The sequence below is a fragment of the Mustelus asterias genome, unplaced genomic scaffold, assembly GCF_964213995.1.
Source record: "Mustelus asterias unplaced genomic scaffold, sMusAst1.hap1.1 HAP1_SCAFFOLD_771, whole genome shotgun sequence".
NCBI classification, from domain to species: Eukaryota; Metazoa; Chordata; class Chondrichthyes; order Carcharhiniformes; family Triakidae; genus Mustelus; species Mustelus asterias.
Window position 1 is genome coordinate 148,814 of NW_027590718.1, and position 27,498 is coordinate 176,311.

Consider the following 27,498-nt stretch of genomic DNA (forward strand, 5'->3'; position numbering starts at 1 on the left):
TCACGGAGGAGTTTCACGATCTCCCCGGGATCTGGAGTCAGGAATTGTGTGAGTGCAGCTGCAAACTCTTGGATGGTGAGGTGTGGGAATGTATAAACCACACTCTGGGCAGATTCATCTCTCTCCAAAAGCTCCATCAGGAACCCAGACAGGAACTGGGAAGGTTGTAGATTGTACTTGATCAAATCTTCATTTCTAAACACAATCTTCTTCTTGGAGATTCCTGTGAAGGCCATCTCACCAAGCTTCAGTAACACATCACGGGGGTTTTCAATCTCTCGGCCATGGTTTTTCAGAATGTTGTAAATATAGTAGGAATATAGTTGGGTGATGGTCTTGGGAACTTGCTGCCGTTTCCTGTCTCTTTGTGTAAAGAAGGGACCCAGTGACAGACCGAGGATCCAGCAGTAGGAAGGGTTGTAACACATGGTGTACAGGATCTCGTTCTCCTCCACGTGTTTGAAAACAGCTGCTGCCACCGTCTGATCTTCAAAAAACTTGTTGAAATATTCCTTCCGTTCATCACCAACAAATCCCAGGATTTCAGCCCAGATACTGATGTCAGCCTTTTCCAATAAATGTAATGCAGTGGGGCGGCTGGTCACTAACACTGAACATCCTGGGAGCAGCTTGTGCTGTATTAAACTGTACACAATGTCAGACACTTCACACCGGAATTCGGGATCTGTGCACATGTACTGAGGTTCTGTATTTCTCCGATTGTCAGCAAAATCAATACTGTCCTTGAATTCATCCAAACCATCGAATATAAACAGCAATCCCTCTGGGTTCTTCCAGAGCTCTCCCAGAATATTCCCAAAGTAAGGATACTGATCCAATATCAGATTCCTCAGGTTTATTCTACAGTTAATAGTGTTCAAATCCCGGAATTTAAAACAGAAAACAAATTGAAAGTGTGGGTATATTTTCCCAGTGGCCCAGTCATAAACAATCTTTTGTACCATTGTTGTTTTTCCAATTCCCGGCACTCCACTCATTGCTGCTGAACTCCCAGATTTGGATCTTGAATGGGATTGGTGGAATAATCTCCTAATTTTTTGCAGCAAACTGCCCGTCTGGGAAAAGCTGCTCTGGAACAATTGATCAGTTCGGATTTTTTCCAGTTCTCTCCGGAGATCTTTCTCTCTCCATTCTTCATGGTCTTGGCCTCTTGCCAGCAGTTCATGTTCGACAAGTGTCCGATCTCGAACAGTAGAAATAACCGTTAGCTCAGCGTATCGATCAACCAGCTGGAAAATCTTAACCTTCTCCTTTATGAGGATAGTGCTCACTCTCAGTGTTTCAGTTTGTACCCGGAGTGTCTCCTTGTGTTTCTGTTGGAGATCTTCAATGAGAACAGAGAGAACTGTTAGTTGCATTAAAATACCATCTTTGCTGAATTGTTAGACTTACTTTACAGTGTCAGTCAAGGTTTGTGCAGGAATTGAAATTAAGTTATTGGAAACCTCGCTTCACAAGCACCAATTTTCAATTAAAGTTTCAGATCGTGACTTAACTCTAATATTTCCATAACTTTCCATTTTATGAAGGTGATGTTTCCTCTCTGATGGTTAATGCTTTCCAACCTGCCCTTAATACAGACACCTCACTGGGAGTCTGCAAGGATCATGGTTACATGATAGACGATTTTTGAGTCCATTAGTCTGTGAACGAGTCGGTGTTCCCAATCTGCTGCAGAAATGGTAAATGGGATATTGGATATGAATGGGAGATGGAGAGATTGTAATTGTTCAGGAGTCTCACTGTGACTGCATCCCTCCTTCAACAGGTTCCCTTTCATACTGTGTGAGCATTGGAATACCAACAGTTTTCAAGATGGAAAGTTCTCCTATTCTATCAGGCTGTTGCCTGGTCACCCATGTTACTGGGGAGCCGGTTGGCTCAGTTGGTCAGATTGTGGGCCATATTGTGTCAGCAGCACGGGGTCCGATCCCCGTTGCCTCTGGGGCAAAGTCGGGACCTCACTCCTTGCCTTATCTGTGCCGGAGATCATTCAGCCGTGGTTCAAACCTGCCTTCAGACAGAGAACTCAAAGAATACCCACCCCTTTGATGTAGTGTATTTCAGTAATCAATAACTAGGTTTCAGCAGTTGTACATGTCGATACATTAACTGTGTTTTGATAACCATTCTGCCATGATGGCAACAAGAAAAAGAACAAGGAGCTACTTTACTCAGTGTAATATGAAACCAGGAAACATTCACAGTTCATTTGAACTGTTTAACAATAATTATAATTCATGGTTAATTATGTTTCTTGTTTCCTATCACCTCGTTTTGGGAAATGGAAAATGTATTTATCTTCGTTCTTACATTGGGTTTGAAGGAAACCCCTCAATTAAGGGATTATCCTTTCAGTAGAGTAATGTGCTCTCTTTAAAGACTATTAGGAAACTAACCAATAATTTTGTATTAAGCCTAAATATTCCCTTTTCCTCAGAGACATTCTTCAGATTAATGTTCAATTGTGTGAACACCTGTAGTATCATCATTTTTATCAAAGGTTGTCTGACCTCTCAATCTGTTCTGTGATATGGGAAAGATTATTGGGGGCGATTCTCCCATCCCAACGCTCTAAATCTTTAGCACGGCGGGCCGGGACAATCGCTTGTGGACCGATTTGTGGGATTCAAGCATGCATTCCCGACGCGCACGCATCTCCGAGTGCCGGATACCCAGCACGGTGGGGACCACGCTGAAAACCAGTGGGAACAACAGGTACGAGATTTTAATCTATTTTAACCTTATTTTAAAGTTATTAGCGGGCCTGGGACTGAAGCCTCCGGACCCGCAACATCTCCCACTCCCGTCAGTGCGATTTCACTCCGGCGCCGTTCAGATTCGCTCCCCAGTTTCAGGGAACTAACAGGAGGCCCCGCTGGAGTGAAGGGAGGGGTGCAATTGGGGCCCCTCAGGGGGTTGGGTGGCTTCAGGTTGTTCCCCCCTGGGTATGGGCACTGTGGCAGGGCCAGACTGTGCTCCCGGCACTGCCTAATGAACAAAGTGCCCATGCCCATGGGGCACCTTGGCACTAAGAACCAGGCATGGGGCAGTGCCAAGGGGGCAGGGCCTAGGTGGCCTCCGTGGGCGGGGTGTCTGCTTTCTTTGGTGGTGGGGGGCGTCTGCTGGGCGGGATTAGGGTGTCTGCCTCCCATTGGTGGGGGGGGGTGGGTAAGAGAGAGAGAGAGAGATCCGGAGAAGATCGCGGTGCTCCGGGACGGGAGAGGGTCGGGGCTGGCCTGGGAAGTTGGGGGGGGGGCCGTTAGGGGCGGTGGACCCAAGGGGCAGCACTACAGGGTCCCGTGGCTGGCCAGCAAACTGCAGGCTGACCGCTCGGGGCCACTGCGCATGCGCAGAGGTCAGGAACTGTCAGCCTCTGGTGTGAATAGACCCCACCCCCCAAACCTTTAATGAGATTCATGCTTGTGACCTCTGCATTGCGCAGACTGTGGGAGATTAGAGTTTGAACTCCCACTGAAAAAACAATCATTTATACCAGTTTCCCGCCAATTCAGCACATAGAACAATTTTGGGAGAATCGCCCCCAATGTTCCTCATTTCTTTACCATTTTCCCTACAGTCCAAAATGGAACAAATCAGAGCCCGGGAAATACAGGCCTCTCAGCCTGACCACTGTTATTGGGAAGATACTGGAAGGGATATTAAGAGCTATTCTTTATGAAACATTAGAAATTCACAATAAACTTCCACGTTTAGCCCTAACGTGGGGAAAATCAGAGCGAGGGAACTGTAAGTCGACCAGCCAGACGTCCGTAACCAAGTGGACATTGCAAGGGATAATATAAAGTTTTCCTTATGATCACTGGGAAAGGGAAGAGACCATTAGAAATTCACAGAAGAACTGAAAAAGGTCCAACTTGCTGGAGTTTGAGGAAGTGAGTAGAATCATAAATGATGGAAATACGGTGGACATTGTCACCCTAGACTTTTAGAAAGCCGTTGATAGGTTTCCTCACCAAAGAATGTTGTTATATCAGTGGAAATGTGAAACTCTGCTTCAGGAATCATCTTCAATATTGCAACTAAAACTTAGTTGACCAGATGTAGTTTGGCTTGAAGACATGTCACAAATGATCTGAACAGAAAATATTGGATAAGATCAGCATCCATGGAGACAGTAATTATCATTTTGATTCCATATGGCGCTCCCTCAGAACTCAGTCACATTGGACTCAAAATGTTAACTCTCGTTCTTTCTCCAGGTACTGCCAAAACTAAGTCTATCACACTTTTTTTTTGTTTTTACAGATTTCCACATCCATAGTTTTATTAAAAATGTTAGCCCGGGACTCTCTACTCCTCACAGTCTGATATTCAAGAGCTGTACAAGGTTGAATGTATGAACTCGGGGCTTGCAGCATTAACGTGATGTCTACAGTAAGTTTGCAGATGCCGACAATACAATGGTTTACATGGTAGAAGGCAGTGAGATAAAGAAAAATTTAGATCTGTGATAGCAGTGGGCACACATTGTTCATAAGTTAATAACATATAGGAGCAGAAATTGGCCATTCAGCCCATCTAGTCTGCTTCGCCATTCGATCATGGCTGAAATGCTCCTTATCTCAATTTTCCAGCCTTCTCCCCATTACCAATTAAAAATATGTCTCACTCTTCCTTAAATTTACTCACTGCCCCAGCACTTCAGGGTCGCCAATTCCACAGATTCACAAAACAACGTATTAAGACAGATGTATCTCATACATAGTGGTCGAGCTAATATTGAACAGACGGATTCTTTGTGTGAAAGATATTGAGACACAGAGACAGAAAAAGATCTCAGTGCCAGCATACACATATCACTGGAGGTCTGTGATCAATGTTGAGAATCTGTAGCTAAAGGTAACACGACATTGGGTTACATTCACAGAACCAATCAATATTAGATAAAGAAGCAGTAGCGATAGGAGAGTGAGAGCAGAGGACACCGGGGCAGACATTCAATTGCCCTTAGGGGAGAGAGTGTGAGAAGAGAACACTGGGATACTGAGACAGACAACAGAACCTAGAGGAGAGCGGTAGAGGACGACACTGGCACAGACATTCAACAGCACCGAGAGAACAGTGAGAGGGGAGAACACTGGAATACTGGGACAGTCAGCAGAACCTAAAGAAGAGGGAGAGAGTGGGACACTGGGACAGACAGTCAGCAGCACCTCGAGGAGAGTGCGAGAGGAAGACACTGGGTCACTGGGATAGACAGTCTGCAGCATCAAGAGAAGATTAAATATAGAGCAAAGGGTGCAGTGAGAAATTTGAACACTAGCTTGGAGTTTGGAGATGCTATGTTGACATCAGGATTCAAAAATGGTGCGGGGCCAGGGGAAGCAGCCGATTGGGTAAGTATGATCGGGTAAGTTTTTATTGGTTTTATCACTTATGGTTTTTAAAGTCTTTATTTTGTGGTTTCTCGTTTGTCCCTGCCATTATGCAGGAACAAGGAACCGGGAAGAAGCGATGTAGAGTAATTGATATTATTTAATTTTTGATATCTTTCAAAAGGTAAAGGGCTAGGTCATGGCAGGAGATCTCAAAGCTGTGGTGCGCTCCTCGTGTTCCATGTAGGAAGCACACGTGTGCAGCAAGTGTCTCCAGCTGCTGGAAGCCCATGTTTTAGAGCTGGAGGTCGGCTGGGACACTATGGAGCATCCACAAGTATTGAGGATTGCACTTATGGACAGGTGGTGACACCGCAAGGTAAGTCTCAACAGACAGGAAGGGGATGGGTGACGACCAGGCAGATCAGGAGGACTAGGCAGACAGTGCAGGAATCTCCTGTAGCCATTCCCCTGCAAATCAGGTATACCGCTTTGGAAATGACCTCTTAGGGGAAAGCAGCAACAGACAAATCTGTTGCACCAGGGTTGGCCCTGCTGCATAGAGGAGGAGAAAAAAGTATGGGAATGCAATCGTTATCGGGGATTCAATTGTAAGAGAAATAGACAGGCCCTTCTGTGGTCACAGACAAAATTCCTGGATGATACGTTGCCTCCCACGTTCTAGAGTCAAACATTTTTCATGGACAGTTAAAAAAAGACAGTAAGGGGAATAAGAAAAGTGATAGGCAGATAAATCAAGGGCCAAAATCAAACAGTGCCACAATGAACACACAGTGGGAACGGGACAATTGACAAAAAGACTTTGTGCTTTAACGCACAGAAAATTTGAAATAAAGTGGATGAATTAATCGTGCAAATAGATGCAAACAGGTGTGATGTCGTCGGGAATGACTGCAGATTGACAAGCGATGGGACACCCAGTGGTGTTCACTATCTAGGAAGGAGAGTCAAAAAGGAAAAGATGATAGAGCTGGTTTGCTGGTTAAAGAGGAAATTGGGTAAATAATGAGGTAGAATATTAGCTCTGATGATGTGTAATCCGCATGGGTCGTGCTGAAAAGGCTCAGAGGTTACAAAAGTTTAACTTGGAAAAGTGTGAGGTCATGCACTTTGGTCACAAAAATAGGAAGGCGACTTAGTATTTAAATGGGGAGAGACTTCGGGGTGTTCCGGTGCTGAGGGATCGGAGTCACAGAAAACTAGCATACAGGTACAGCAGATAATAAAGAAAGTGAATGAAATAGAATATGAAGGTAAGGAAGTTGTTGCAATTATACAAGGCATTGGTGAGGCCGCACCTGGAGTATTGTGCACAGTTTTGGTCCCCGTATTTGAGGAAAGATGTCGTGGCATTGGAGGCAGTTCAGAGGAGGTTCACGAGATTGATTCCAGTAATGAGGGGTTTGTTGTATGAAGAGAGATTTAAAATAGATTCAGCTATACTCTCTGGAATTTATAAGATTGAGGGGAGATCAAATTGGAGCTGTTCAAGATGATAAAAGGTATTGATAAAGTAGACATGGAGTGGATGCTTCCGCTGGTGGGGCATTCTCGGATGAGAGGTCATAGTCTTAGGATGAGGGGCAGCAAATTGAAAACAAAGTTGAGGAGAAACTCCTTCTCCCAAAGGGTTGTGAATCTGTGGAATTCGCTGCCCCAAAGTGCAGTGGATGCTGGGACAGTGAGTACATTTAAGGAGTTAGACAGATCTTTAATTGGTAAGGGAGTGAAGGATTATGGGAAGAAGGCATGAAAATGAGGATAAGGAGCATGATCGAACGTTAGAGCGTACTGGATGGGCGGAATGGCCTAACTCTGCTCCTATATCTTATGAACTTATGAAAACTTTAATGGGGATTGTAGATAGACCCACAAACTGTAGTGATGAGGCTGAGGATGGCATTTAAAAGGAAATTAGTGACGCATGTGCTAAAGGAACATCAGTAATTGTGGGTGATTTTAATCTGCATATAGACTGGCCAAGTGAAATCAGACACAATAACGACGAGTAGGAGTTCCTGGAGTGTATACGGAATAGTTTTCTGGAACATTCTATTGGTAGTGGGGAAAGTGCTATAGTTCATTAATAGCACTTGAAAACAGTGGCAGGATTGGACAGTCAGCATGGATATATGAAGTGGAAGTCTTGCTCGGGCAAATCTACTTGAATTTTTTCCAGGAAGCAACTAGCAGAGGTGACGAAGGTGAGTAAATGGTTGTGATTTATTTGGACTTTCAGAAGGCTTTTGACACGGTCCCAGGTAAGAGATGAGCCTGTAAAATTCAACACATTGATTTGGGAGCAGTGTATTGAGATGGACAGGAAATAAGCTGGCAGGGAGGAAACAGAGTAGCAATAACTGGGTCTTTTTCCAAATAGCAGACTGTGACTAGTGGGATACCGCACGGATCGGTGCTGGGACACCACTGAAAGGGTTAATGTCACACAAGCTGCTATGAAAAAAAAGTTCTTCTAAACGTTTTCACAGATAAGCACCAAAACCAGTTTAAGGGGACTGTGATTGGTTTTAATCTCTGAATGATGTGAGCTTAATTAATAACTGAGTGGATTGAGGTAACTCCTAAAATATGATTGGTATATGCTAATTACCTAGAATTGAATTTGAGGCTATAATTGTTTCTGTATTTAGGAATTCTGTATTCTGGCGAGTTACAGACTGTGACCCGTGACTTTCCAGAGTCTTCACTACATAGATGATTAAAACAGCTGTTTAAGAGAACTCTGTGACTTGGTCTAGTTCCTTGAAAGATAAAGTTGTGATCAATTAAAAGGCTGATACCAATTACTACAACATCACTTATTCATGATATATATTAATGATTTAGATGAGGGAACTAAATGTAATATCTCCAAATGTGCAGACTACACAAAACTGGGCAGGTGGGTGAGCTGTGTGAAGGATGCAGAGATGCTTCCATGTCATATGGAGAAGCTGATTAAGTGGGGAAATGCAAGGTAGATGTGGTATCATGTGGACAAATGTGAACTTAGCCACTTTGGTAGCAAAAACTGGAAGGCAGATTACTATCTGAATGGCTATAGATTAAGGGAGATGTGCAGCGAGACCTGGGCGTCATCGCACACCAGTCACTGAAGGTAAACATGCTGGTGCAGAAGGCAGTAAAAAGGCAAGTGGTGTGTTGGGCTTCATACCAAGAGGATTCGAGCACAGGAGCAGTGATGTCTTGTTGCAACTACAGGGACTTTGTGAGATTACACCTGGATATTACATGCAGTTTTGGACTCCTTATCTGAGGAAGGTTGTTCTTGCTATAAAGGGGGTGCAGAGAAGGTATACCAGGCTGATTCCTGGGAGTTCCCCACGCCCGCTGCCCCGGCCCCGCCCCCACCGACCGCCGCCCACCCCAGGGTACAGATAAGGTATACCAGGCTGATTCCTGGGATGGCAGGACTGATGTATGAAGAAAGATTGAGTCAATTAGGATTATATTCACTGGAGTTCAGAAGAATAAGGGGGGGATTTCATAGCAACCTAAATTCTAACAGGGCTAGACAGGATGGATGTAGGTAGTATGTACCCGATGGCGGGGAATTCCAGAAATGGGATCGCAGTCTGAGGTCACAGGGTAGACTAGTTTGGACTGAAGTGCAGAGAAATGCAAAGAGTCATGACCGTATGAAATTGGCTACTACAAAAAACAGTTGAAGCTAAAACATTGTATGTTTTCAAGAAGGACTTAGCTATACCTCCAGGAGTTAAAGGGATCAAACAATTTACAGGGATAAGGCTAATGAGTTGAATGTTCAACCACGATCATAATGAATGGTAAAGAACATAAGAACATAAGAAATAGGAGCAGGAGTAGGCCATCTAGCCCCTCGAGCCTGCCCCGCCATTCAATAAGATCATGGCTGATCTGACGTGGATCAGTTCCACTTACCCACCTGACCCCTATAACCCCTAATTCCCTTACCGATCAGGAATCCATCTATCCATGATTTAAACATATTCAACGAGGTAGCCTCCACCACTTCAGTGGGCAGAGAATTCCAGAGATTCACCACCCTCTGAGAGAAGAAGTTCCTCCTCAACTCTGTCCTAAACTGACCCCCCTTTATTTTGAGGCAGTGCCCTCTAGTTCTAGTTTCCTTTCTAAGTGGAAAGAATCTCTCCATTTCTACCCTATCCAGCCCCTTCATTATCTTATAGGTCTCTGTAAGACCCCCCCTCAGCCTTCTAATTTCTAACGAATACAAACCCAATCTGCTCAGTCTCTCCTCATAATCAACACCCCTCATCTCTGGTATCAACCTGGTGAACCTTCTCTGCACTCCCTCCAACGCCAATATATCCTTCCGCAAATAAGGGGACCAATACTGCACACAGTATTCCAGCTGCGGCCTCACCAATGCCCTGTACAGATGCAGCAAGACATCTCTGCTTTTATATTCTATCCCCCTTGCGATATAGGCCAACATCCCATTTGCCTTCTTGATCACCTGTTGTACCTGCAGACTGGGTTTTTGCGTATCATGCACAAGGACCCCCAGGTCCCTCTGCACAGCAGCATGTTGTAATTTCTTTCCATTTAGATAATAATCCGATTTGCTATTATTTCTTCCAAAGTGAATAACCTCGCATTTGTTAACGTTATACTCCATCTGCCAGATTCTCGCCCACTCACTCAGCCTGTCCAAATCTCTCTGCAGACCTTCTACACCCTCCACATGATTCAATTTTCCACTTATCTTTGTGTCGTCTGCAAACTTTGTTACCCTACACTCAGTCCCCTCCTCCAGATCGTCTATATAAGCAGGTTCGAAGGGCCGAATGATCTACTCCTGCTTCTACTTTCTATATTTCTACGACATGATTTTGCGTGCACGCTTTCCTGCTCACATCACAACTGGATAGTGTGCACAGCTGTGGTTACCCCCCAACATAGAGTCAAAAACTCACAGAAGCAAGCTACAAAAACGATTAACAGCTTTGAGAAGCTCAGCTTCATGGAAAACATCAAGGACCATGGTTTATTTATTTTGAAGTACAGATACAAACTCTAATTGAAAGAGGTCGAGTCAATATCTGAGTGAGTGTAGAATTACTATTGATAGATGATTCCAGTCATCAAATTGTGTGGGATCAGATAGCACATGTTTGAATTATGTAAATGCAGGACTAGAGTAGATGTTCAGCGTTTCGTTACCTCCAGAGAACTATGAGCCTCTGTAAGATGTTTCGAGTAGCTGTGGCGACTCTAAAGAGGGAGCCAGTCGAATCCTCTCTGGCACAGAGACTGCATCATGTGGAAGAGAAGTGCATATGAGGAACAATGGTTCAACATGATCTACACGATTGGATACAGTCAGCTGAGGGATTCGAGGGGAAGATTAAACACAGCATTTTTCCATTTAAACTCTAGGCGTTTCTATTTTTGCTGCTACAAGAAGATTGCATGGTCATTGTTAGTGGCAGGATTTGGACTGGGAGGCACCAGTGGAAGATGTCTTTCGCCATGATGCCTGAACCCTTGTTATCTTTGTTTGATGGACCTTCTGGGATTTTCTTGCTCAGTATTTTGGTTTGTGTTTGTTTAGAATGATTTCCATGGAACCATAGAATCCCATCAGTGCAGAACTCGGCCGATCAAGTCTGCACCGACTCTCCAATACAGCATCTTACCAAGGCCTACGTATCCCTCCCTCTCTATCCCCGGAACGCGACACATTAACTACGGCCAATCCACCGAACCTGCGCATCTGTGGACTGAGAGAGAAAACCGGAGCACCCAGAGGTGTTCCACACAGACACGGGGAGAACGTGTAAACTCCACACAGACAGTCGCCCGAGGCCGGAATTGAACCCAGGTCCCTGGCACTCTGAGGCAGCAGTGCTAACCACTTTGCCACCGTGCTGCCCCAGTGTAGACAAACCTTAACTTCTGGAGCAAGGCTCTACTCTTCACTGCCATCCAGACCATTCATGCACACACATAGGTTTGTATGAGATTCATATTGTAGCAGGATTCTGTGAAGTGTAAAAGACATCAGAAATACTAGAAATGAGCAGCTGATTAAGTGAAAAGATGCAATGGCAACGTATTAACAGAATGCAAGAAAAATTCTATGAATTGTAATTTGAATCTCTGCATAGTTGAGGATCAATGACAAACCCCAATCATGTTCAGCCCTGTTACCCCAGCCTTTATCTTTCTGATTCTCAGGTTTTTGACAACCTCTTAAACAAAGGCTGTAATTAATCATTCTGATTCTCAGAAGTGAAATGGTTTACAATCTCAATTTCCTCTCTTACCTTTCAGGTGACTGGGCAATTCAGATAAACCTTGTGCAATGTTCATCTCATCGAATGCATCAGAACCTGTTTAAATAAATTCATGAAATCAAATCAGTAACACCGGCAGTGTTTAAATGGGAAATTAAAATCGCTGTGTGATTTTACCGTACCAAGCTCCTGTATTTCTTTCAGTATTTTATCCAGCTTTGGGACTCCGTGACGCATTCTCACAAAGGATTCCCACATCACCCTTCGAGCCCGAGATCCTTTTTCCATCACCAGATTGAGGAGAAGTTTGGAACTGTCCGCCCGGTTTCCCTTATCCACGAGCTCAGTGACTTTCTATGAAGAATAGTGATGAAGAATAATGAGACGCAGAATGAAAGATAAACACTGAGACTGAGATGGAAAGGATCTGCTCAGTGATGGGATTTCCCAGTTGTTTTCAGCTCAGAAATCAGTCACTGGGCCGGGTCCTGATCCATAATAAACACGGACTGAAAATTCACTTCACATCTCATTCCAGTCATTAACGATTAAGAAATGAGAATCAACTAAACTCGAATCAAAAATATATTTCCAGGAGAGTGAGGGATCACTGAGAATCTGCAGTATTTTAATGTAATTAGTTGTCTGTCCTTCAGAGTCCAACATGACATCTGGTTGGTTACTGATTGGCAATATGATCCATTTCTTTCTCTCAATTCCTGCTGCATCACTTTGTGATTTACTCCGAAATCCTGAGGTGATGAGGTAGTTTGTTTCTCTGAGGAGGTCATAAGTCTTTGGAACTATCTTCCTGAAAAGGCCATGGACTAATTCTAAGACGGAGGTAGATGGACACTTGGTAAACAAGGGGGTGATAGTTTATAAGGGATCGGCAAGATGCAGATTTGAACTCACTATGAAATCGGCCACAATGATGTTAAACAGAGGAGTGGAACAGCCCACTCCTGCTCTCTGTATGTAAATAAAACAGTGGCAAGTCAGAACTCAGGTAGCGAGGATAGGATGCTTCTGATTATTACGTTATTTAAATAGAAGAATGGAAATCCTAAAATGAAAATTAGCTGATGAATTAACTTTTGACTAACCCAAACATCGACTCTTGATTTATGTCAGGAGAATGAAGCAATAATAATGGTGAAAAATCTAATCATTTAATCATTTCTACTCATTAACTCAAGTGTCAGATACAGAATGTTATTTGTCAAATTATTTCTGGCATAAAAGCTCAGTAAGGAGGATTGATGAGTTAGATAGTTGAGAGATAAACATGTTGAAGAAGTGGCTGTGCAGAGTCAGAGCAATGGAGAATTTCAGACTGGAGTTTACAAAGGAAAGTTTCAAATTCATTAACTCATTTAAAATAGAATATTGCTGCTGCCTCACAGCGCCAGGGAGCCAGGTTCGATTCTGGCCTGGGTCACTGTCTGTGTGGAGTTTTCACTTCCTCCCTGTGTCTGCGTGGGTTTCCTCCGGGTGCTCCGGTTTCTTCCCACAGTCCAACGATGTGCGGGTTAGGTTGATTGGCCATGCTAAAATTGACCCGAGTGTCAGGGGGAATAGCAAAGTAAACATATAGGGTTACGGGAATAAGGCCTGGGTGGGATTGTGGTCGGTACAGACTCGATAGGCCGAATGGCCTCCTTCTGTATTGCAGGGATTCTATAAATCATTCTATGAATATAGACCGGTTGGAGACTTGGGTGGAGAAATGGCAGATGGAGTTTATTCCGGACAAATGTGAGGTAATGCATTTTGGAAGATACAGCATGTCGGAATTATTTAGTAAATGGTAGAATCCTTAGGAGTATTGAGAGGGAGAGAGATCTGGGCGAACATGTCCACCGATCACTTATAGTGGCAACGTAGTCAAGAAGGCATACGGCATGCTTGTCTTCATCAGTCAGGGCACTGAGTTTAGAAATTGACAGGTCATGCTGCAGCTGTACAGAACCTCAGTTCGGCCTCATTTAGAAAATTGTGTACAATTCTGATCACCACACTACCAGAAGGATGTGGATGTTTTGGAGAGGGTAGAGAAGAGGTTTACCAGGATGTTGCCTGGTCTGGAGGGTATTAGCTCTGAACCCGGTTTGCACTCATTGGAACGACAGAGGTTGAGAAGCGACCTGATCGAAGTTTACAAGATTATGAGTGGCATGGACGAGTGCATAGTCAGATGCTCTTTCCTCAGGTCGAAAAGTCAAGTACTAGGGGACATAGTTTTAAGGTGTGTGGGGAAATGTTCAGAGGAGATGTGCGAGGGAAGTTTTTTTTAAAACGCAGAGGGTGGTGAATGTCTGGTATGTGCTGCCCAGGGGGTGGGGCAGTGATGGAAGCAGGTACGAAAGCAGCATTTAAAGGGCATCTGGATGAAAACATGAATAGGATGGGAATGGAAGGATACGGACTCTAAGTGCATATGGTTTTAGTTTAGGCAGGCATCATGATCTGCGCAGGCTTGGAGGGCCGAAGGGTCTATTCCTGTGCTGTACTGTTCTTTGTTCTATCCTGGGTCCCTCCCTCTTACCCGATGCTCTTGTCCAGTGAAAATCCTCTCATATGTTAACGTTAAGCTGACTCCATCCACTCCTCCTTCCATTGCCTGTTCTAGTCTGTCCCGGTAGAATTTTGTCAATTTGAACAGTTGGTAATCATCACACTTTGTCAGGAACTGAGGAATTGTGGAGTTTGGATCTGTAAACACAAATGGAGAAAAATAAACACATTTCTGTCAATGAATTCCCATTAATGTTGTTACACTTCCCTTTACAGAGAGCAACTAAAGCCTCCTGTGAGCCACATTATCAAACACCTTCTGGGAACACAGAAACATTCAGTGAAAGCATATTTGACCTGACAACAATCATCTTTGCCCCAAATCCATACCCACCCTTGGTTAACAAGAGTCCATCAATTTCAAATATAAAATCAACATTTTTTAAATTGCTCACTGGGTGTGAGGGTTCCAGGCAAGGCCGGAATTTGTTGTCTATCCTTAATTGTTTTTGGAAAGCTGGTGAGACACCGTCTTGAACTGCTGCAATTTACATGCTGTCTATATACACAGTACTGCTGGGAAGGGAATATCAAGACTTCTATACAGGAAAAGTGAAGCAGCAGCAATATTGTTCCAAGTAAGAATGGTGTGTGGATTAAAGGGCAACTTCCAGATGATGGTATCCCCATGTATCTGCTGCCCTTGTCCTTCTAGGGTGGCAGAGGTCTCGGGTTTGGAAAGTGTTGTTGAAGGAGCCTTGGTGAGGTGATGAAATGCACCCTGTAAATGATGCATATTGCTATCACTTGCATCGGTGGCAAAGAGAATGAGGTGATGGATGGGTGGTGTCAATCAATTGAGCTACTTTGTCCTGGGTGATGTAGAGCTTCGAGTGTTCATGGAGCCACAGTAAACAAATTGCAAATTTTCCAGTTGTGCCTTGTACATTGTAGACTTTGGTGAGACAGGAGATGACTTACTCTCCAAAGAATGCTCCACATCTGACTGCTCCTGTATTTATGTGGCTAATCCAGTTCAGTTTCAAGTCAAAGTCACGGTGACCAACCCTGAGGTAAGGAAATACCTCTGGCATTGGAATGGGCAGGGGAGCGGCTACCAAACCTGTAATTGCTGGGGCAGGTTGCTTCTTGATGGGTCAGAGCCAGAAAGGCTGTGCCTGTGCGAATACACACAGCGCATGTGCAGAATTGGAAACACAAAATTACAGGACAAAGAGCATCCTGGCAGGAGACAACCCAGAGATACAGGGCTCAAAAATAGGACAGTGCAGAAAATCTGGATGTTTGATTACCCTGGTCAAAAACAATCTCCAGATCTAGATGAGTATACGGCTTGTAGGAAGGGACTAAAGAAGGAAATTAGGAGAGCCAGAAGGGGTCACGAGAAGGCTTTGGCAGGTAGGATTAAGGAAAACCCTAAGGCGTTCTATAAATATGTGAAGAGTAAAAGGATGAGACGTGAGGGAATAGGGCCGATAAAAGGTGAAGGCGGGAAAGTCTGTACGGAACCAGTAGAAATGGCAGAGGTGCTGAATGAGTATTTTGCCTCGGTTTTCACGGAGGAGAAGGACCTGGGTGGATGTACTGCGGGCTTGCGGTGGACTGAAATGATTGAGCATGTGGACTTTAACAAAGAGGTTTTGCTGGAATCTTTGAATGGCATCAAGATAGATAAGTTGCCGGATCCGGATGGGATGTACCCCAGGTTACTGTGGGAGGCGAGGGAAGAGATTGCAGAGCCTCTGGTAATGATCTTTGCATTGTCGATGGAGACGGGAGAGGTGCCGGAGGATTTGAGTATTGCGGATGTGGTTCCTATTTTCAAGAAGGGGACGAGGGATAGCCCAGGAAATTACCGACCGGTGAGTCTAACCTCAGTGGTTGGTAAGCTGATGGAGAAGATCCTGAGGGACAAGACTTATGAGCATTTAGAGAGGTTTAGTATGCTCAAGAATACTCAGCATGGCTTTGTCAAAGGCAGATCATTCCTTCCGAGCCTGGTGGAGTTCTTCAAAAATGTGACTAAACACATTGACGAAGGGAAAGTGGTAGATGTGGTTTATATGAATTTTAGCAAGGCGTTCGATAAGGTCCCCCATGCAAGCCTTCTAGAAAAAGTGAGAGGGTATGGGATCCAAGGGGCTGCTGCCCTGTGGATCCAAAACTGGCTTGCCCAAAGGAAGAAGTCTCACAACACCAGGTTAAAGTCCAACAGGTATGTTTGGTAGCAAATACCATAAGCTTTCGGAGCGCTGCTCCTTTGTCAGACGGAGTGGAAATGTGCTCTGAAACAGTGCACAGAGTGCACTCACACCCCCTACACACCCCCACACACCCCCCTCAGTTTCTCACTCCCCCACACCCCTCCACTCAGTGCCTCACTCCCACCTTCCCCACCCCACCAATCAATGCCTCACTCCCACTCACTGGTCAGTCTATTCGCAGCGAATGTTGGGGAGATCCAGTCTCACTGCAGTTTGCCCCACCCAGAGATGCCTTTGCTTCTTTCTCACACGAGCCTTCAGCACGCTGTTCACTGTGCCACCAATCGTGGTTTGTTTCTCCCAATCACAGTCAATAGTGGACAAATCAGCAGCAATGGGAGAGAGAAATTACCTCTGATTGGAGAATCAGCTCCAAGCAGAATCCCGAATTGAAACTCAGCTTCTTAACAACAATTTGGAAACTTTCTCCGGGACCACGTAGAGGAGCTTTGCGAGTCACACGCAGCCCCCTCGGGCCGAACCTTGGATAAACCTGCTCTAGATGGTCACTCTCTCCCACTTTCCACTCAGTCCCTGTTTGAGCTGCAGACAGGATAGAAATTATATTTGTATTTTTGTGATCCTACCTGTGTCCATTCTCATTTTTGATGAAGCTGTTGGATATTCTCCCCTGTTTGAACCTTCAGCCATGATATTGACAGGCCTTGCCTGATTCTGAGACTCTGTAATGAGGATAACATCAATGTCAGGATCAGGTGTAAATATTAAAATCAGAAGCAGGGCGTTGAGATCGTTACTAATACGCAAGATATATTTCAGAATATTACAGTCTCATATATGTTACTGTGATATTAGTAACAGTTGTTTCACAAAGTACCAGTTGCCATCATCACGTCCGTTGAAAAATCCTTTTCCCTTTCAATCATCTCCCCAATTTCCAGTTTCCACTTTTCTCTCCAAAGTCATTGAAAATGTTGTTACCTCCCAAATCCATGACATTTTAGCAGGAGCACCTTGCAGCCAAGTTTGAACCTGCCGCTGCTGTTGAAATCACAAATACTATCCTATCCGACTCTGACAAAAGTCAATGCAGTATCTTCATTCACCCGTCTGCAGCCTTTAGCATCCTTGACCATGTTATCCTTCTCCAACTCCTCCCTCTTGTCGTGCAGCTGAGTGGAAATGCATCAAAGGCCCCTGGTTCAATTCTTATCTATTACTTTACATCCAGAGAATCAGTGACATTGCTTTCTCTTGCCACTCCCACATCATTATCTCTATCATTGGCCCTCTTCTATTCCTCATCAACATGCTGCCCCTCGGTAACCTGGCAGCAGGTTCAACATGCAAGCTGCTGATATCCAGCTCTACATTCTCACTGCTCTGAAACTCTGCTTCCTGAATCCTGACTAACTCACACCACGTCTCAGTTCATTCACCTGTGTTCACCAACTCTCACTGTCTCACAGCCTGACAACAGCTCAATTTTAAAATGCTCAAACTAGCTTTTCAATCTCTCCATGGCCCCTCTCTTCCTATTCATGCAGCCTACAGCAGCCCCAGAAGCCAGCGACATCTCTACCGTGCCCAATCTGACAAGTTGGGTATCTTGAGGATAATTTGTCCAAAATCCAGGCCAATTCCTGAACTCCAGAATTCCCTCCCGAAGCCTCTCGGCTGCTTTACTTTTCCCCCTTCTCAGATTCACCTTAAAAAGATTAACAATCTGACAAAAATTAGACACCTGCCCAGCGACCCCTTCGAATGTTTTATGTATTTGTTTTCCCAATGAATTTTTCTCTTGTCGAGTGTTTTGGGATTTTTGCCACGTTAAAGGTGCTATACAAATGCACGTGGCTCCATATTCTCCACTCGTGTGGATGTGCCAGTGTCTGTGTCCCTGTACCTGTATCCCTAATCAAACTCAGCTATTGTCCTCTCCTTTCTCCAATATGGAAATGGAAAAGTGATTCAGACATTTAATTTCTTCAAATTAGAACTGGAAGTTATTCAACAGCAATAATTTACAACCAAGGTTTAAAACCAGCAATGTAAAATGCAGTTACCCGTTTCACTCTTAATCTCATACAACAACTCAGATTTCCAGTGTGTCTGATTTTGTGAAAAAATATCCCAAAGCACAGATCTGTAATACACATCTGGTCATCTGAACAGATCCGGGTTTATTCCTCATCAACCCCAATGACCCGGCCTCGCCCACACCGAGCCAGCATCAGTTATTGGGTGAAGCCACATTGACTTTCAAGAGTGCATGGAAATGGCTGCAATGCAAAAGATTTCCAGAAGACCAATGGTGGTGCGGAGGACGGGGCACTGCATCAAGTAAAGAAAGAGGCAGCAAGAAGAAAGGTGAAAGCAATAGAATGTGTCAGGTGTCGTGGGACACACCATGTGGATCATTGCAAATGCTTTCGCCACTGCAACAAAAATGGGGGTTTAGCCACGAACTGCAAAGATGCTGAGAGCAAGTCGAAGGTGGAGTAAGGAAATTCAAATTTGAAAATGCATGAGTCAGCTACACATCACCTGGAAAAATCTGAACAGACACAGAAGCAAAGGATTCCATATAATTCCATAGGATTTCGGGTAGCAATGGAGAAGGACAAGAGTGGCCCTTGGTTCAGGACGAGAGCCAAATACATACAAATTAGACAGGATCAGGGGAATTTGGTTTGGGAGCGGCAATCTGACGGCAAGTCCAGATCTGGTATGTGGGCAGCTTTTAAAGGCCAGTTAACCGAATTGCAGAACATGCATGACCCATAAAAATGAAGGTTAGAAATAGCAGAATTCGGGAACAATGGACGACAAGGAAAATAGGAAGGAACTTAAACGCCAAATTAGGAGGGCTAAAAGAGACCATGAAACGTTATTAGCAAACAGGGAGATGGAGAATCCCAAGGCTTTTATGCATGTATTCGGAGCAAGAGGGTAGTTCAAGAAAGAATAGGCCCACTCAAGGACAATGGAGGAAAGTTATACATGGAACCACAGGACGGCGGCGAAATCCTTAATGAGTACGATGTATCGGTATTCATCAAGGAGATGGACATGGAGGATGTTGAGGCCAAAGATAGGTATGTGAACACTCTAGATAATGTCAATATATCGAAGGAGGTAGTGATAGATTTCCTAAATTAAATTAAATTAAGATGGACAAGTCCCCGGGGCCAGATGGGATCGAGCTCAGTTTACTGTGGGAGGAAAGAGATAGGGGAGTAAAAAGGTATCTTCACACGCTTTTTAACCACAGGTGAGGTTCCAGAGGACTGGAGAATAGCTATTGTTGATCCCTTGTTTCAGGAAGAAAGCAGGGATAATCCAGGAAATCAAAGGCTGGTGAGCCTAACGACTGTGGTGGAGAAGCGTTTGGTGAGGATATTTGCACATTTCGAAGAAATGGACTAGCTTGTGTCAGGCAGCATGGTTTTGTAGGGGGAAGTCATGTCTCACCAACCCGACTGAGTTTTTTCAAGAGGTGACAAAGATAATTGATGAGGGAAGGGCTGTGGATGTAGTTTATATGGACTGTAGTAAGGCGTTTGACAAGATCCCACATGACAGACTGGAAATCACAAGGAATCTGGGTGGGCTGGCTGGATGGAAACAGAACTGGCTTGGTGACAGAAGAGAGACGGCAGGATGTTACGGCTGCGCTCGTCCCAAAACCGTAAAATCCAACCCAAAGTCAACGGACCTTTCCATGGTCCACCCCTCGGCTTTCCGATCCCCATGGTGGGCGGAACGGGAAAATTCACCCCAGAGAACAGCAGGGAAAGGGTATTTTTTTCAGAATGGTGACCTGTAGCTCGTAGTGTTCTGCAGGGATCAGTGCTGGGACCTATTTTGTTTGGAGGAAAACGTGGGTGGTCTGATTAGTAAGTTTGCGGGTGACACGAAGATTGGTGGAGATGCTAATAGCGTTGAGTTTACAACAGGATATAGATAGATTGGAAATGTGGGCACAGAAATGGCAAATGAAATTTAATCTGGATAAATGCGAGGTAGTGCATTTTGGAGGATCAAATTTATGTGTGAATTGTACTGTAAATGGCAGAGCCCTTTGGAACATTAAGATACAGAGGGATCTGGGCGTGCAGGTCCACATTTCCCTATAAGTGGCAGTTCGCCAAGGTGCTTAAGAAGGCCTATGGCCAGGACATTGAGTACAAGCGTTGGCAAATCATGTTGCAGCAATATAAAACCTTGGTTAGGCTGCATTTGGAGTATTGCATGCAGTTCTAGTCTCCACTACCAGAAGAATGTGGAAGCTTTGGAGAGCTCAAATACGGTTCACCAGGATGTTGCCTGGTCTCAAGGGTGTTGGCTATCATATAATCATAGAATCATAGAAACCCTACAGTGCAGAAGAAGGCCATTTGGCCCATCGAGTCTGCACCGACCACAATCCCACCCAGGCCCTACCCCCACACATTTTACCCACTAATCCCTCTAACCTACACATCTCAGGACTCTAAGGGGCAATTTTTTAACCTGGCCAATCAACCTAACCCGCACATCTTTGGACTTTGGCTATGGTGAGAGGTTGAAGAAACGAGGATTGTGTTCACTGGACACCCGGGGGCAGAGTGGAAACTTGATAGAGGTTTAGAAAGTTATGAGATGTGTAGACCCGGTGCTTACTTATAGGCATGTTTTCACAGGGTGCAAGTGTCAATAAAAGGATTCAAGGTGAGAGGGGGTAAATTTAAGGGAGATGTGCAGGGGAATTTTTCATCCAGAGAGTGGTTGGTGCCTGGAACATGCTGCCAGAGGAGGTGGTTGACGCAGGCACATTAGCAACATATAAGAGGCATCTGGATAGGTACTTGAACAAAGAGGGAATAGAGGGAAACAGACCGAGTAAGGGCAGAAGGGCTTTTAGTTCAGTTAGCGCATCATAATCGGCACAGGTTTGGAGGGCCGTATGGCCTGTTCTTGTGTTGTACTTTTCTTTGTTCTAGGAGCACACTTACAACATGTTTAATGTGAGTGAGGGGTGTGAAACCTATCTGAGCAATACTGGAGGTTAGTGGAAAACAAACCAAGCTGGTGTTGGACACGGGAGTCTCTGCATCTGTAATCCGTGAAAAGACCAACAAGACAACTTGAGACTCTAACCAGGCGCCAGCCCTTACTCAGACAGGGATCAAACTTCAGATGTACACCGGAGAGACCATACCATTGCTTCAGGTGTTAGAAATGGACATTGCACATAACAGAAAAGAAGCAAGGACACATGTCACAAGAACATAAGAACATAAGAAATAGGAGCAGGAGTAGGCCAGCTAGCCCGTCGAGCCTGCCACGCCATTCAATAAGATCATGGCTGATCTGAGAGTGGTTTAGTTCCACTTACCCGCCCGCTCCCCATAACTCTTAATTCCCATATTGATCAGAAATCTATCTACCTGTGACTTAAACATATTTAACGAGGTAGCCTCCACTGCTTCAATGGGCAGAGAATTCCAGAGACTCACTACCCTCTGAGAGAAGAAGTTCCTCCTCAACTCTGTCCTAAACTGACTCCCCCTTATTTTGAGGTTGCGTCCTCTAGTTTTTGTGGTAAAAGGGAAGGAGCCTTATCTATAGGGCATGGCTGGCTCAGTGAAGTTCTGTTGAACTGGGATGAAATAAAGCACACAAAGGTGACAGAGGATGCCATTCAGAAATATTCTGATGAACTGGGCACATTGCGTGGCACTATAGTGAAGTTGTTTGTTGATCCACAGGCTATCATCCTTGCTTTTTCAAGTACAGGACTGTGCCCTACACCATAAAAGGTAAAGTGAGGGAAGAGTTTGATTCCAAGCCTTTGCAGCCACTCGATGAGTCCATTCGGTTGGGGAGCATTAAATATCCCTGTTCATAAAAATGATGATACTGTGCGTACACGTGATTACCTGGAGGCCTGGAGTTCGTTTTCAAACCGTGCTGGGAACAATGGATAATCTGTGACAAGGTTTTCCTCCTGTCGCAGTTCATTTTCATGACATCTAATTACAGGGAAAACTGAGGAGGAGCACCTCAGCACCCTGAATCAAGTGTTAGAGGTCTTCAGAGGCAGCATTGCATCAGAGGCACAGCGTGGGAATTTTCTAGACACAAAGTGTGGAATATCTAGACCAAAAAATCATAGTGCAGCGTTCATCATTTGTGGAGGAAAAAGCTCCAGATTCCAATCATGTGTCCGTGTTCAGGTAATTTTTGGGTTTAGTTTACTGTTTTCCAAGGAAAATAACCACAATCTATTTAATCTCTCCTCATAGCAAGTTTTCTAGCCCTGGCAACATTCCTGTAAACCTCCTCTACATTCATTCCTGAGCAATTACGTTCTTACTGTAATATGGTGACAAGAACTGCACACTATTTTTCAGTTGTGGCCTCATCAGTACTTTGTCCAATTCCAGCATTACATCCTTACTTTTGTATTCTATACCTCTGGCAATGAAGGAGAACATTTTCTATGCCTTCCTTACAACCTTGTCTACTTGAACTGCTGCATTTAGGCTCCAGTGTACTTGTACACCATGATCATTCACCTCATCTACTCCTCTTAATATATTCCCATTTATTTGTGTATTCTCTAAAACTGATTTACCTCCCTAATTGCATTTTAAAATGCGTCTGCCACTTCACCGCCTACTCCACCAACCCATCTATATCATTTCGAAATTATAGCTATCCTCTACACTATTCACTATTCGGCCAATCTTTTTGCCATCTGCAAATTTCCAAATCGATCCGCCACGTTCATTTCCACATCGTTAATCTGTAACACAAACTGTAAGGGGTCGCAAAAGCGAGCACTGTGGAACGTTTTATCCAGTTTGCCACATTACACTGTACCCCATGGGTTTTAACACTTTTCACTGATCTGCCGTATGGGACCTTGTCAAACGCCTGGCGAAGTTCGATTTACACAACATACACAGCACTACCTTCATCATCCCTTCTTGTCATGTCCTCAAAGAATTCAATGAAATTCGTGAGGCAAGATCCTCCTTTGACAAATGCACGTTGACCATCCCTGACAAGTCCGTGCCTTTCGACATGACAATTAATCCGCTCACTCAGGATTATTTCCAATAATTTGCCCATCACCAATTTAAGGCTAACTGGCCTATAATTGTTTGGCATTTCCCTCGACACCTTTTTAAAACAATTGAACAAAGTTCAAGTGTTTAAAAAAGGAATGGGGCGGCACGGTAGCACAGTGGTTAGCACTGCTGCTTCACAGCCCCAGCGACCTGGGTTCGATTCCGGGTTTGGGTCACTGTCTGTGTGGAACTTGGACATTCTCCTCGTGTCTGCGTGGGTTTCCTCCGGGTGCTCCGGTTTCCTCCCACAGTCCAAAGGTGTGCGGGGTTAGGTTGATTGGCCATGCTAAAATTGCCCCTTAGTGTCCTGAGATGCGTAGGATAGAGGGATTAGCGGGAAAAATATGGGGGTAGGGCCTGGGTGGGATTGTGGTCGGTGCAGACTCGATGGGCCAAATGCCTTTTTATGCACTGTAGGGTTCTATGATTCGATTATCCTAAGTTTGCGCTCCTGCAGCCCTCAGTTAGCTCCTCTATCTCTAGTGATGATTGGAAAATCATTATCAGAATAGTCAGTGAGATGTTGGCCCGGCTGAGGAAGATGGGCTGGAATTCTGTGGTATGTTGGGTGGTTGTAGGTGGGTGCACTGAGCTGCAAGCGAGGAGGTGTTGTATTCATCAGCTGGTGGGGGGAGGGGGGTAGGTATGTTGCCCTATTCTGGATAGAGGGGCTAATCCTGTGGCAGAGGGAAATCGTTCTGTCCCATGGATCTCCGATAGGCTAGTTGAGAGGTCACGTAGTGCGAATGGCGTTGGAGTGTAGCGTGGGACCCATGGGGAATTTTAGACCTTTGGGTGGTCAAGGAAGTTGCGAGGGGGACGGGTGGTCAGGGGGATGGTCAGTGGAAGGCTTGGATAGGAGGTCTTCAGTGTGGTGTTGTCAGATGGTGAAAAAAGTTGCTATGGGGTGTCATATTTTAAATGGCTTCGTTACTTGGTGGAGATCGGTCAGATTGTCAGCCGCGTCAGTCAGTAGGGCAGTCAAGACTTTGGAGGGTGCTCAGTGGGGAGGCGGGCTACAATGGGATGTTCAGATGGCCTGGATGATCAGTGGGTATAGTGGTCGGTGGTGAATGGTGCTCACTGGCATTTAGTCAGCGACGAGTTGGTTAGGGGGTAATAACTGTGTAGTCCTGAGGAAGGGAGGTGGGGTTTACTCGAGGGGCTCATAATAGCTCACGTGGTAGGGTCTGGGTAGGCAGGCGTGGTCTGGTGGGGCCGCACGGAAGACACAGTCAGAAGTGCTCTGTAGATCAGGTGGTTTTCCGTGGGATCCCGTGGAATGTTGGTGGTGTTGAAGTCGGGACAGGGGGAGGGCAACTGATGTTATGTGGGTTTGGCCAGAGGGGATCGAGGGGAGTTTGGCCAGAGATGATAGAAGGGACAGTCAAAATGTTCGGAAGTTAGATGTGGAATAACATAGAGCGTCACGGTGGTAAGACAGGATGCCATGTATTGCCAATGCGTAGTCAGATCGGAGAGTGGGGGTTTCAAAAAGGCAGTCCGTTGTTTCTATTGGGTTATTCGATATTGATGGGTGGTCTGTGGATTTATCGATCTATCGATCACCATGTTATCGATAGATGCCTCAGTAATATAGTTACATCTAAGTGTGAAGTGGATTACATTCTTCTAAATTTGTCTAAATGATGACTACTTAAGGCAGTCTGAACAATCGGAAGTTCGTAATTTACATCACACTGTCTGGTGGTTCCATCACAGGGCGATGGCTCAATAAAAGATTGAACTTCTCGGGCAATTGTCACACAGGTTTTACCGGGGGAACTCTGCGCCGTGGCCGTGGTGTCCCCAGCATCTTTTTTTTTGGGTTCTGCCCAATTCGGATATCTCAGAGCCCGAAAAGTATGAGCCGGAATTGAATGAAGATAACCTAAAACACTGGTTCAGCCTTAAGCCGGAAGAAAGAGTTGAACATTGGACACGTACTTAAGAAAGAACATAACCGGTTCAGAGAGGCGAAGAAAATGTTGATAAAAATGGTACCAGAAATGGCGATCTTCAGTTACATTGGTAAGTATAGCAACATGGAGAACAGCATTGAGAAACGTTTTCAATAGATGTTTAAAGTTCTGAGCGGTTTAGACGAAGTACAGAGAAACTGTAACTATTGCTGGAAGAATTAAAAATCTTTGGCTCGATTTCGCCGATATCTTCCAAAGAAAACAAATCGATTTGCAGGAAGCAGGGTGACAAGGAAGGCGGGATATTTGGGCCAGATGGATTAATCTTGCACTGTCCGGCACAGGCTCGCTGACGTTTTTCAGTGCTGTTAACCATTCAATAAATCTACTGGACCGCTCTGTAAAATGCCACAAATGCTCATGTTTCTTAAATCTCTGTAATAGTTGTTAGTATATTCTGGGTTCTTACCTTATGCTGCGGTTCTTGAATCTGGTTCCAGAGAGTCCTGATAAATTAGTGTACTGCTTACAGCAGATTATCGAACACACCCTGGGTAAAGATTAATTACATATTACAGTCATAAACAAGACCTTCAGCCTGATCAGCACAAACTAGTAACACATTGTAATTTTATTTAGAGCTGGATCCGAATTAAATGGCGTATCATTTTAATTGAATTATTCTGATTATTCACTGATCAATTTTGACAAGGGTGTTCATTTTGTTCCCTGTTGATAGTGATTACATTTCCCTTGCTCTTTTAGACACACAGAGCAACAGTCTACATTTATTGGCTGTGATGTTTTTTTTCTCTTTTTATTACCTACTGTGTAACGTCTTTATTATTGGACTATAAACTTTCAAAGAGAGCAAAGTTCAAAGTTCAAACATGGTTGCTTTATGGGGTTCAGACACTAGGGGATAGGAAACACTGAGCTCGACCGCTGAAATATACTTGCTTTCAATCGCTAGATTTTCACTCCATTTTGCTGCAATTCTATCCGTGTAAATGCTATTTATTGATATTGTTGATGCATTGATCTCTGTACCCAGGCTTCTATCATATTCTACTGCCCTGAACTTGTGCATTTTCCATCATAGATTATTCTCCCAGCTTCAGTAGATTAATGAGGAGAATGTCTTAGAATGGTCTCCAGTTGGTTATCTGCGCTTTTTTTTTGTTTACAGCCTGAGATGTGATCAGAAATATAGCACCTAATCAGCCTCAATATTTGATAATTGGCTTTGTCTGCTGGTTTCATTTTTTGGAATGGAATCACTCAGTGTGTGTCACATGAGAGAACAGATCCACCAGAGGGAGTGGCAGTATTATCGCAGGAGAGTTGCTGGGAACCCTCAGAATTGAACTTCTCGGGCAATGTCGTGCAACCCTGACTAAAGGACCTCTGGCCTGTTGTAGGGACATCTTTGGATACCTCACAGTTAGGATGTGAGGCCCCACACTGCATGCCAGACTTGACATGCTCAGACCTAGGAGGTTACGATGAAAATTTATGAAACTTTGTTTCGGCTTGAAGCAGGAATATTGCCTCGAATAAAAGACACGCACTTGAGTGAAGCTGTGAGGTTCACAGAGAATAAAGAAAAAAATAGGAAAATCATCCATGGATAAAGGAACTCAGTTGCATGATTACTGTCAGCACATGTAAAAGAGGGGTCGACAGAAGGTTTCGCGAGATGTTACAAACACTGAACAGTTTAATATTAACTACAGATAAACTGTTATCATTGCTAGAATGATTGGGAAGCGTTTATATCCCATTTCACCTTGTTTAAACAGAAACGAAGAAGTATTGAAGGAAAGGATGAGGGGGTACATGGACAAATAGGGGATAGAGGGACTGGCTGGATTGTTCTTACGGAGAGCTAACACAGAGATACTGACCTCCTTGAACTTTCTAACCTATGAATCTATGGAACTACTGCACCAAAACTCGAGATTGTTCAGATTCCCTACATTAAAACAATGTAAAGGTGGTCACAATATTCTGGGCTCTTACCTTGAGCAGCCGTTCCCGCCCCT

At 44.5% G+C, this 27,498-nt stretch overlaps 1 protein-coding gene across 1 annotated transcript; it reads right to left on the bottom strand.

Moving 5' to 3' along the window:
- LOC144487393 (NACHT, LRR and PYD domains-containing protein 3-like) lies at nucleotides 1-25,962 on the bottom strand. Its single transcript, XM_078205482.1, has 7 exons — nucleotides 25,923-25,962; nucleotides 17,037-17,132; nucleotides 14,196-14,362; nucleotides 11,830-12,001; nucleotides 11,678-11,743; nucleotides 178-1,345; nucleotides 1-31 (listed from the first exon to the last, which is right to left on the bottom strand). Exons 2-7 carry the CDS (start codon nucleotides 17,098-17,100, stop codon nucleotides 1-3), a joined length of 1,668 nt encoding a protein of 555 aa, XP_078061608.1. The 5' UTR covers nucleotides 17,101-17,132; nucleotides 25,923-25,962.
- Between the last annotated feature and the right edge of the window lie 1,536 nt (nucleotides 25,963-27,498).

What these genes read in the sequence shown, in the direction of transcription:
- LOC144487393 (XM_078205482.1), bottom strand. Translation starts at nt 17,100, where the DNA reads ATGGCTGAAGGTTCAAACAGGGGAGAATATCCAACAGCTTCATCAAAA. An exon ending in GAAAGAAATACAGGAGCTTG is followed by an intron (nt 11,744 to 11,829) that starts GTACGGTAAAAT and finishes TTATTTAAACAG; the next exon opens with GTTCTGATGCATTCGATGAG. An exon ending in AGAAATGAAGATTTGATCAA is followed by an intron (nt 32 to 177) that starts GTACAATCTACA and finishes TCCTGACTCCAG; the next exon opens with ATCCCGGGGAGATCGTGAAA.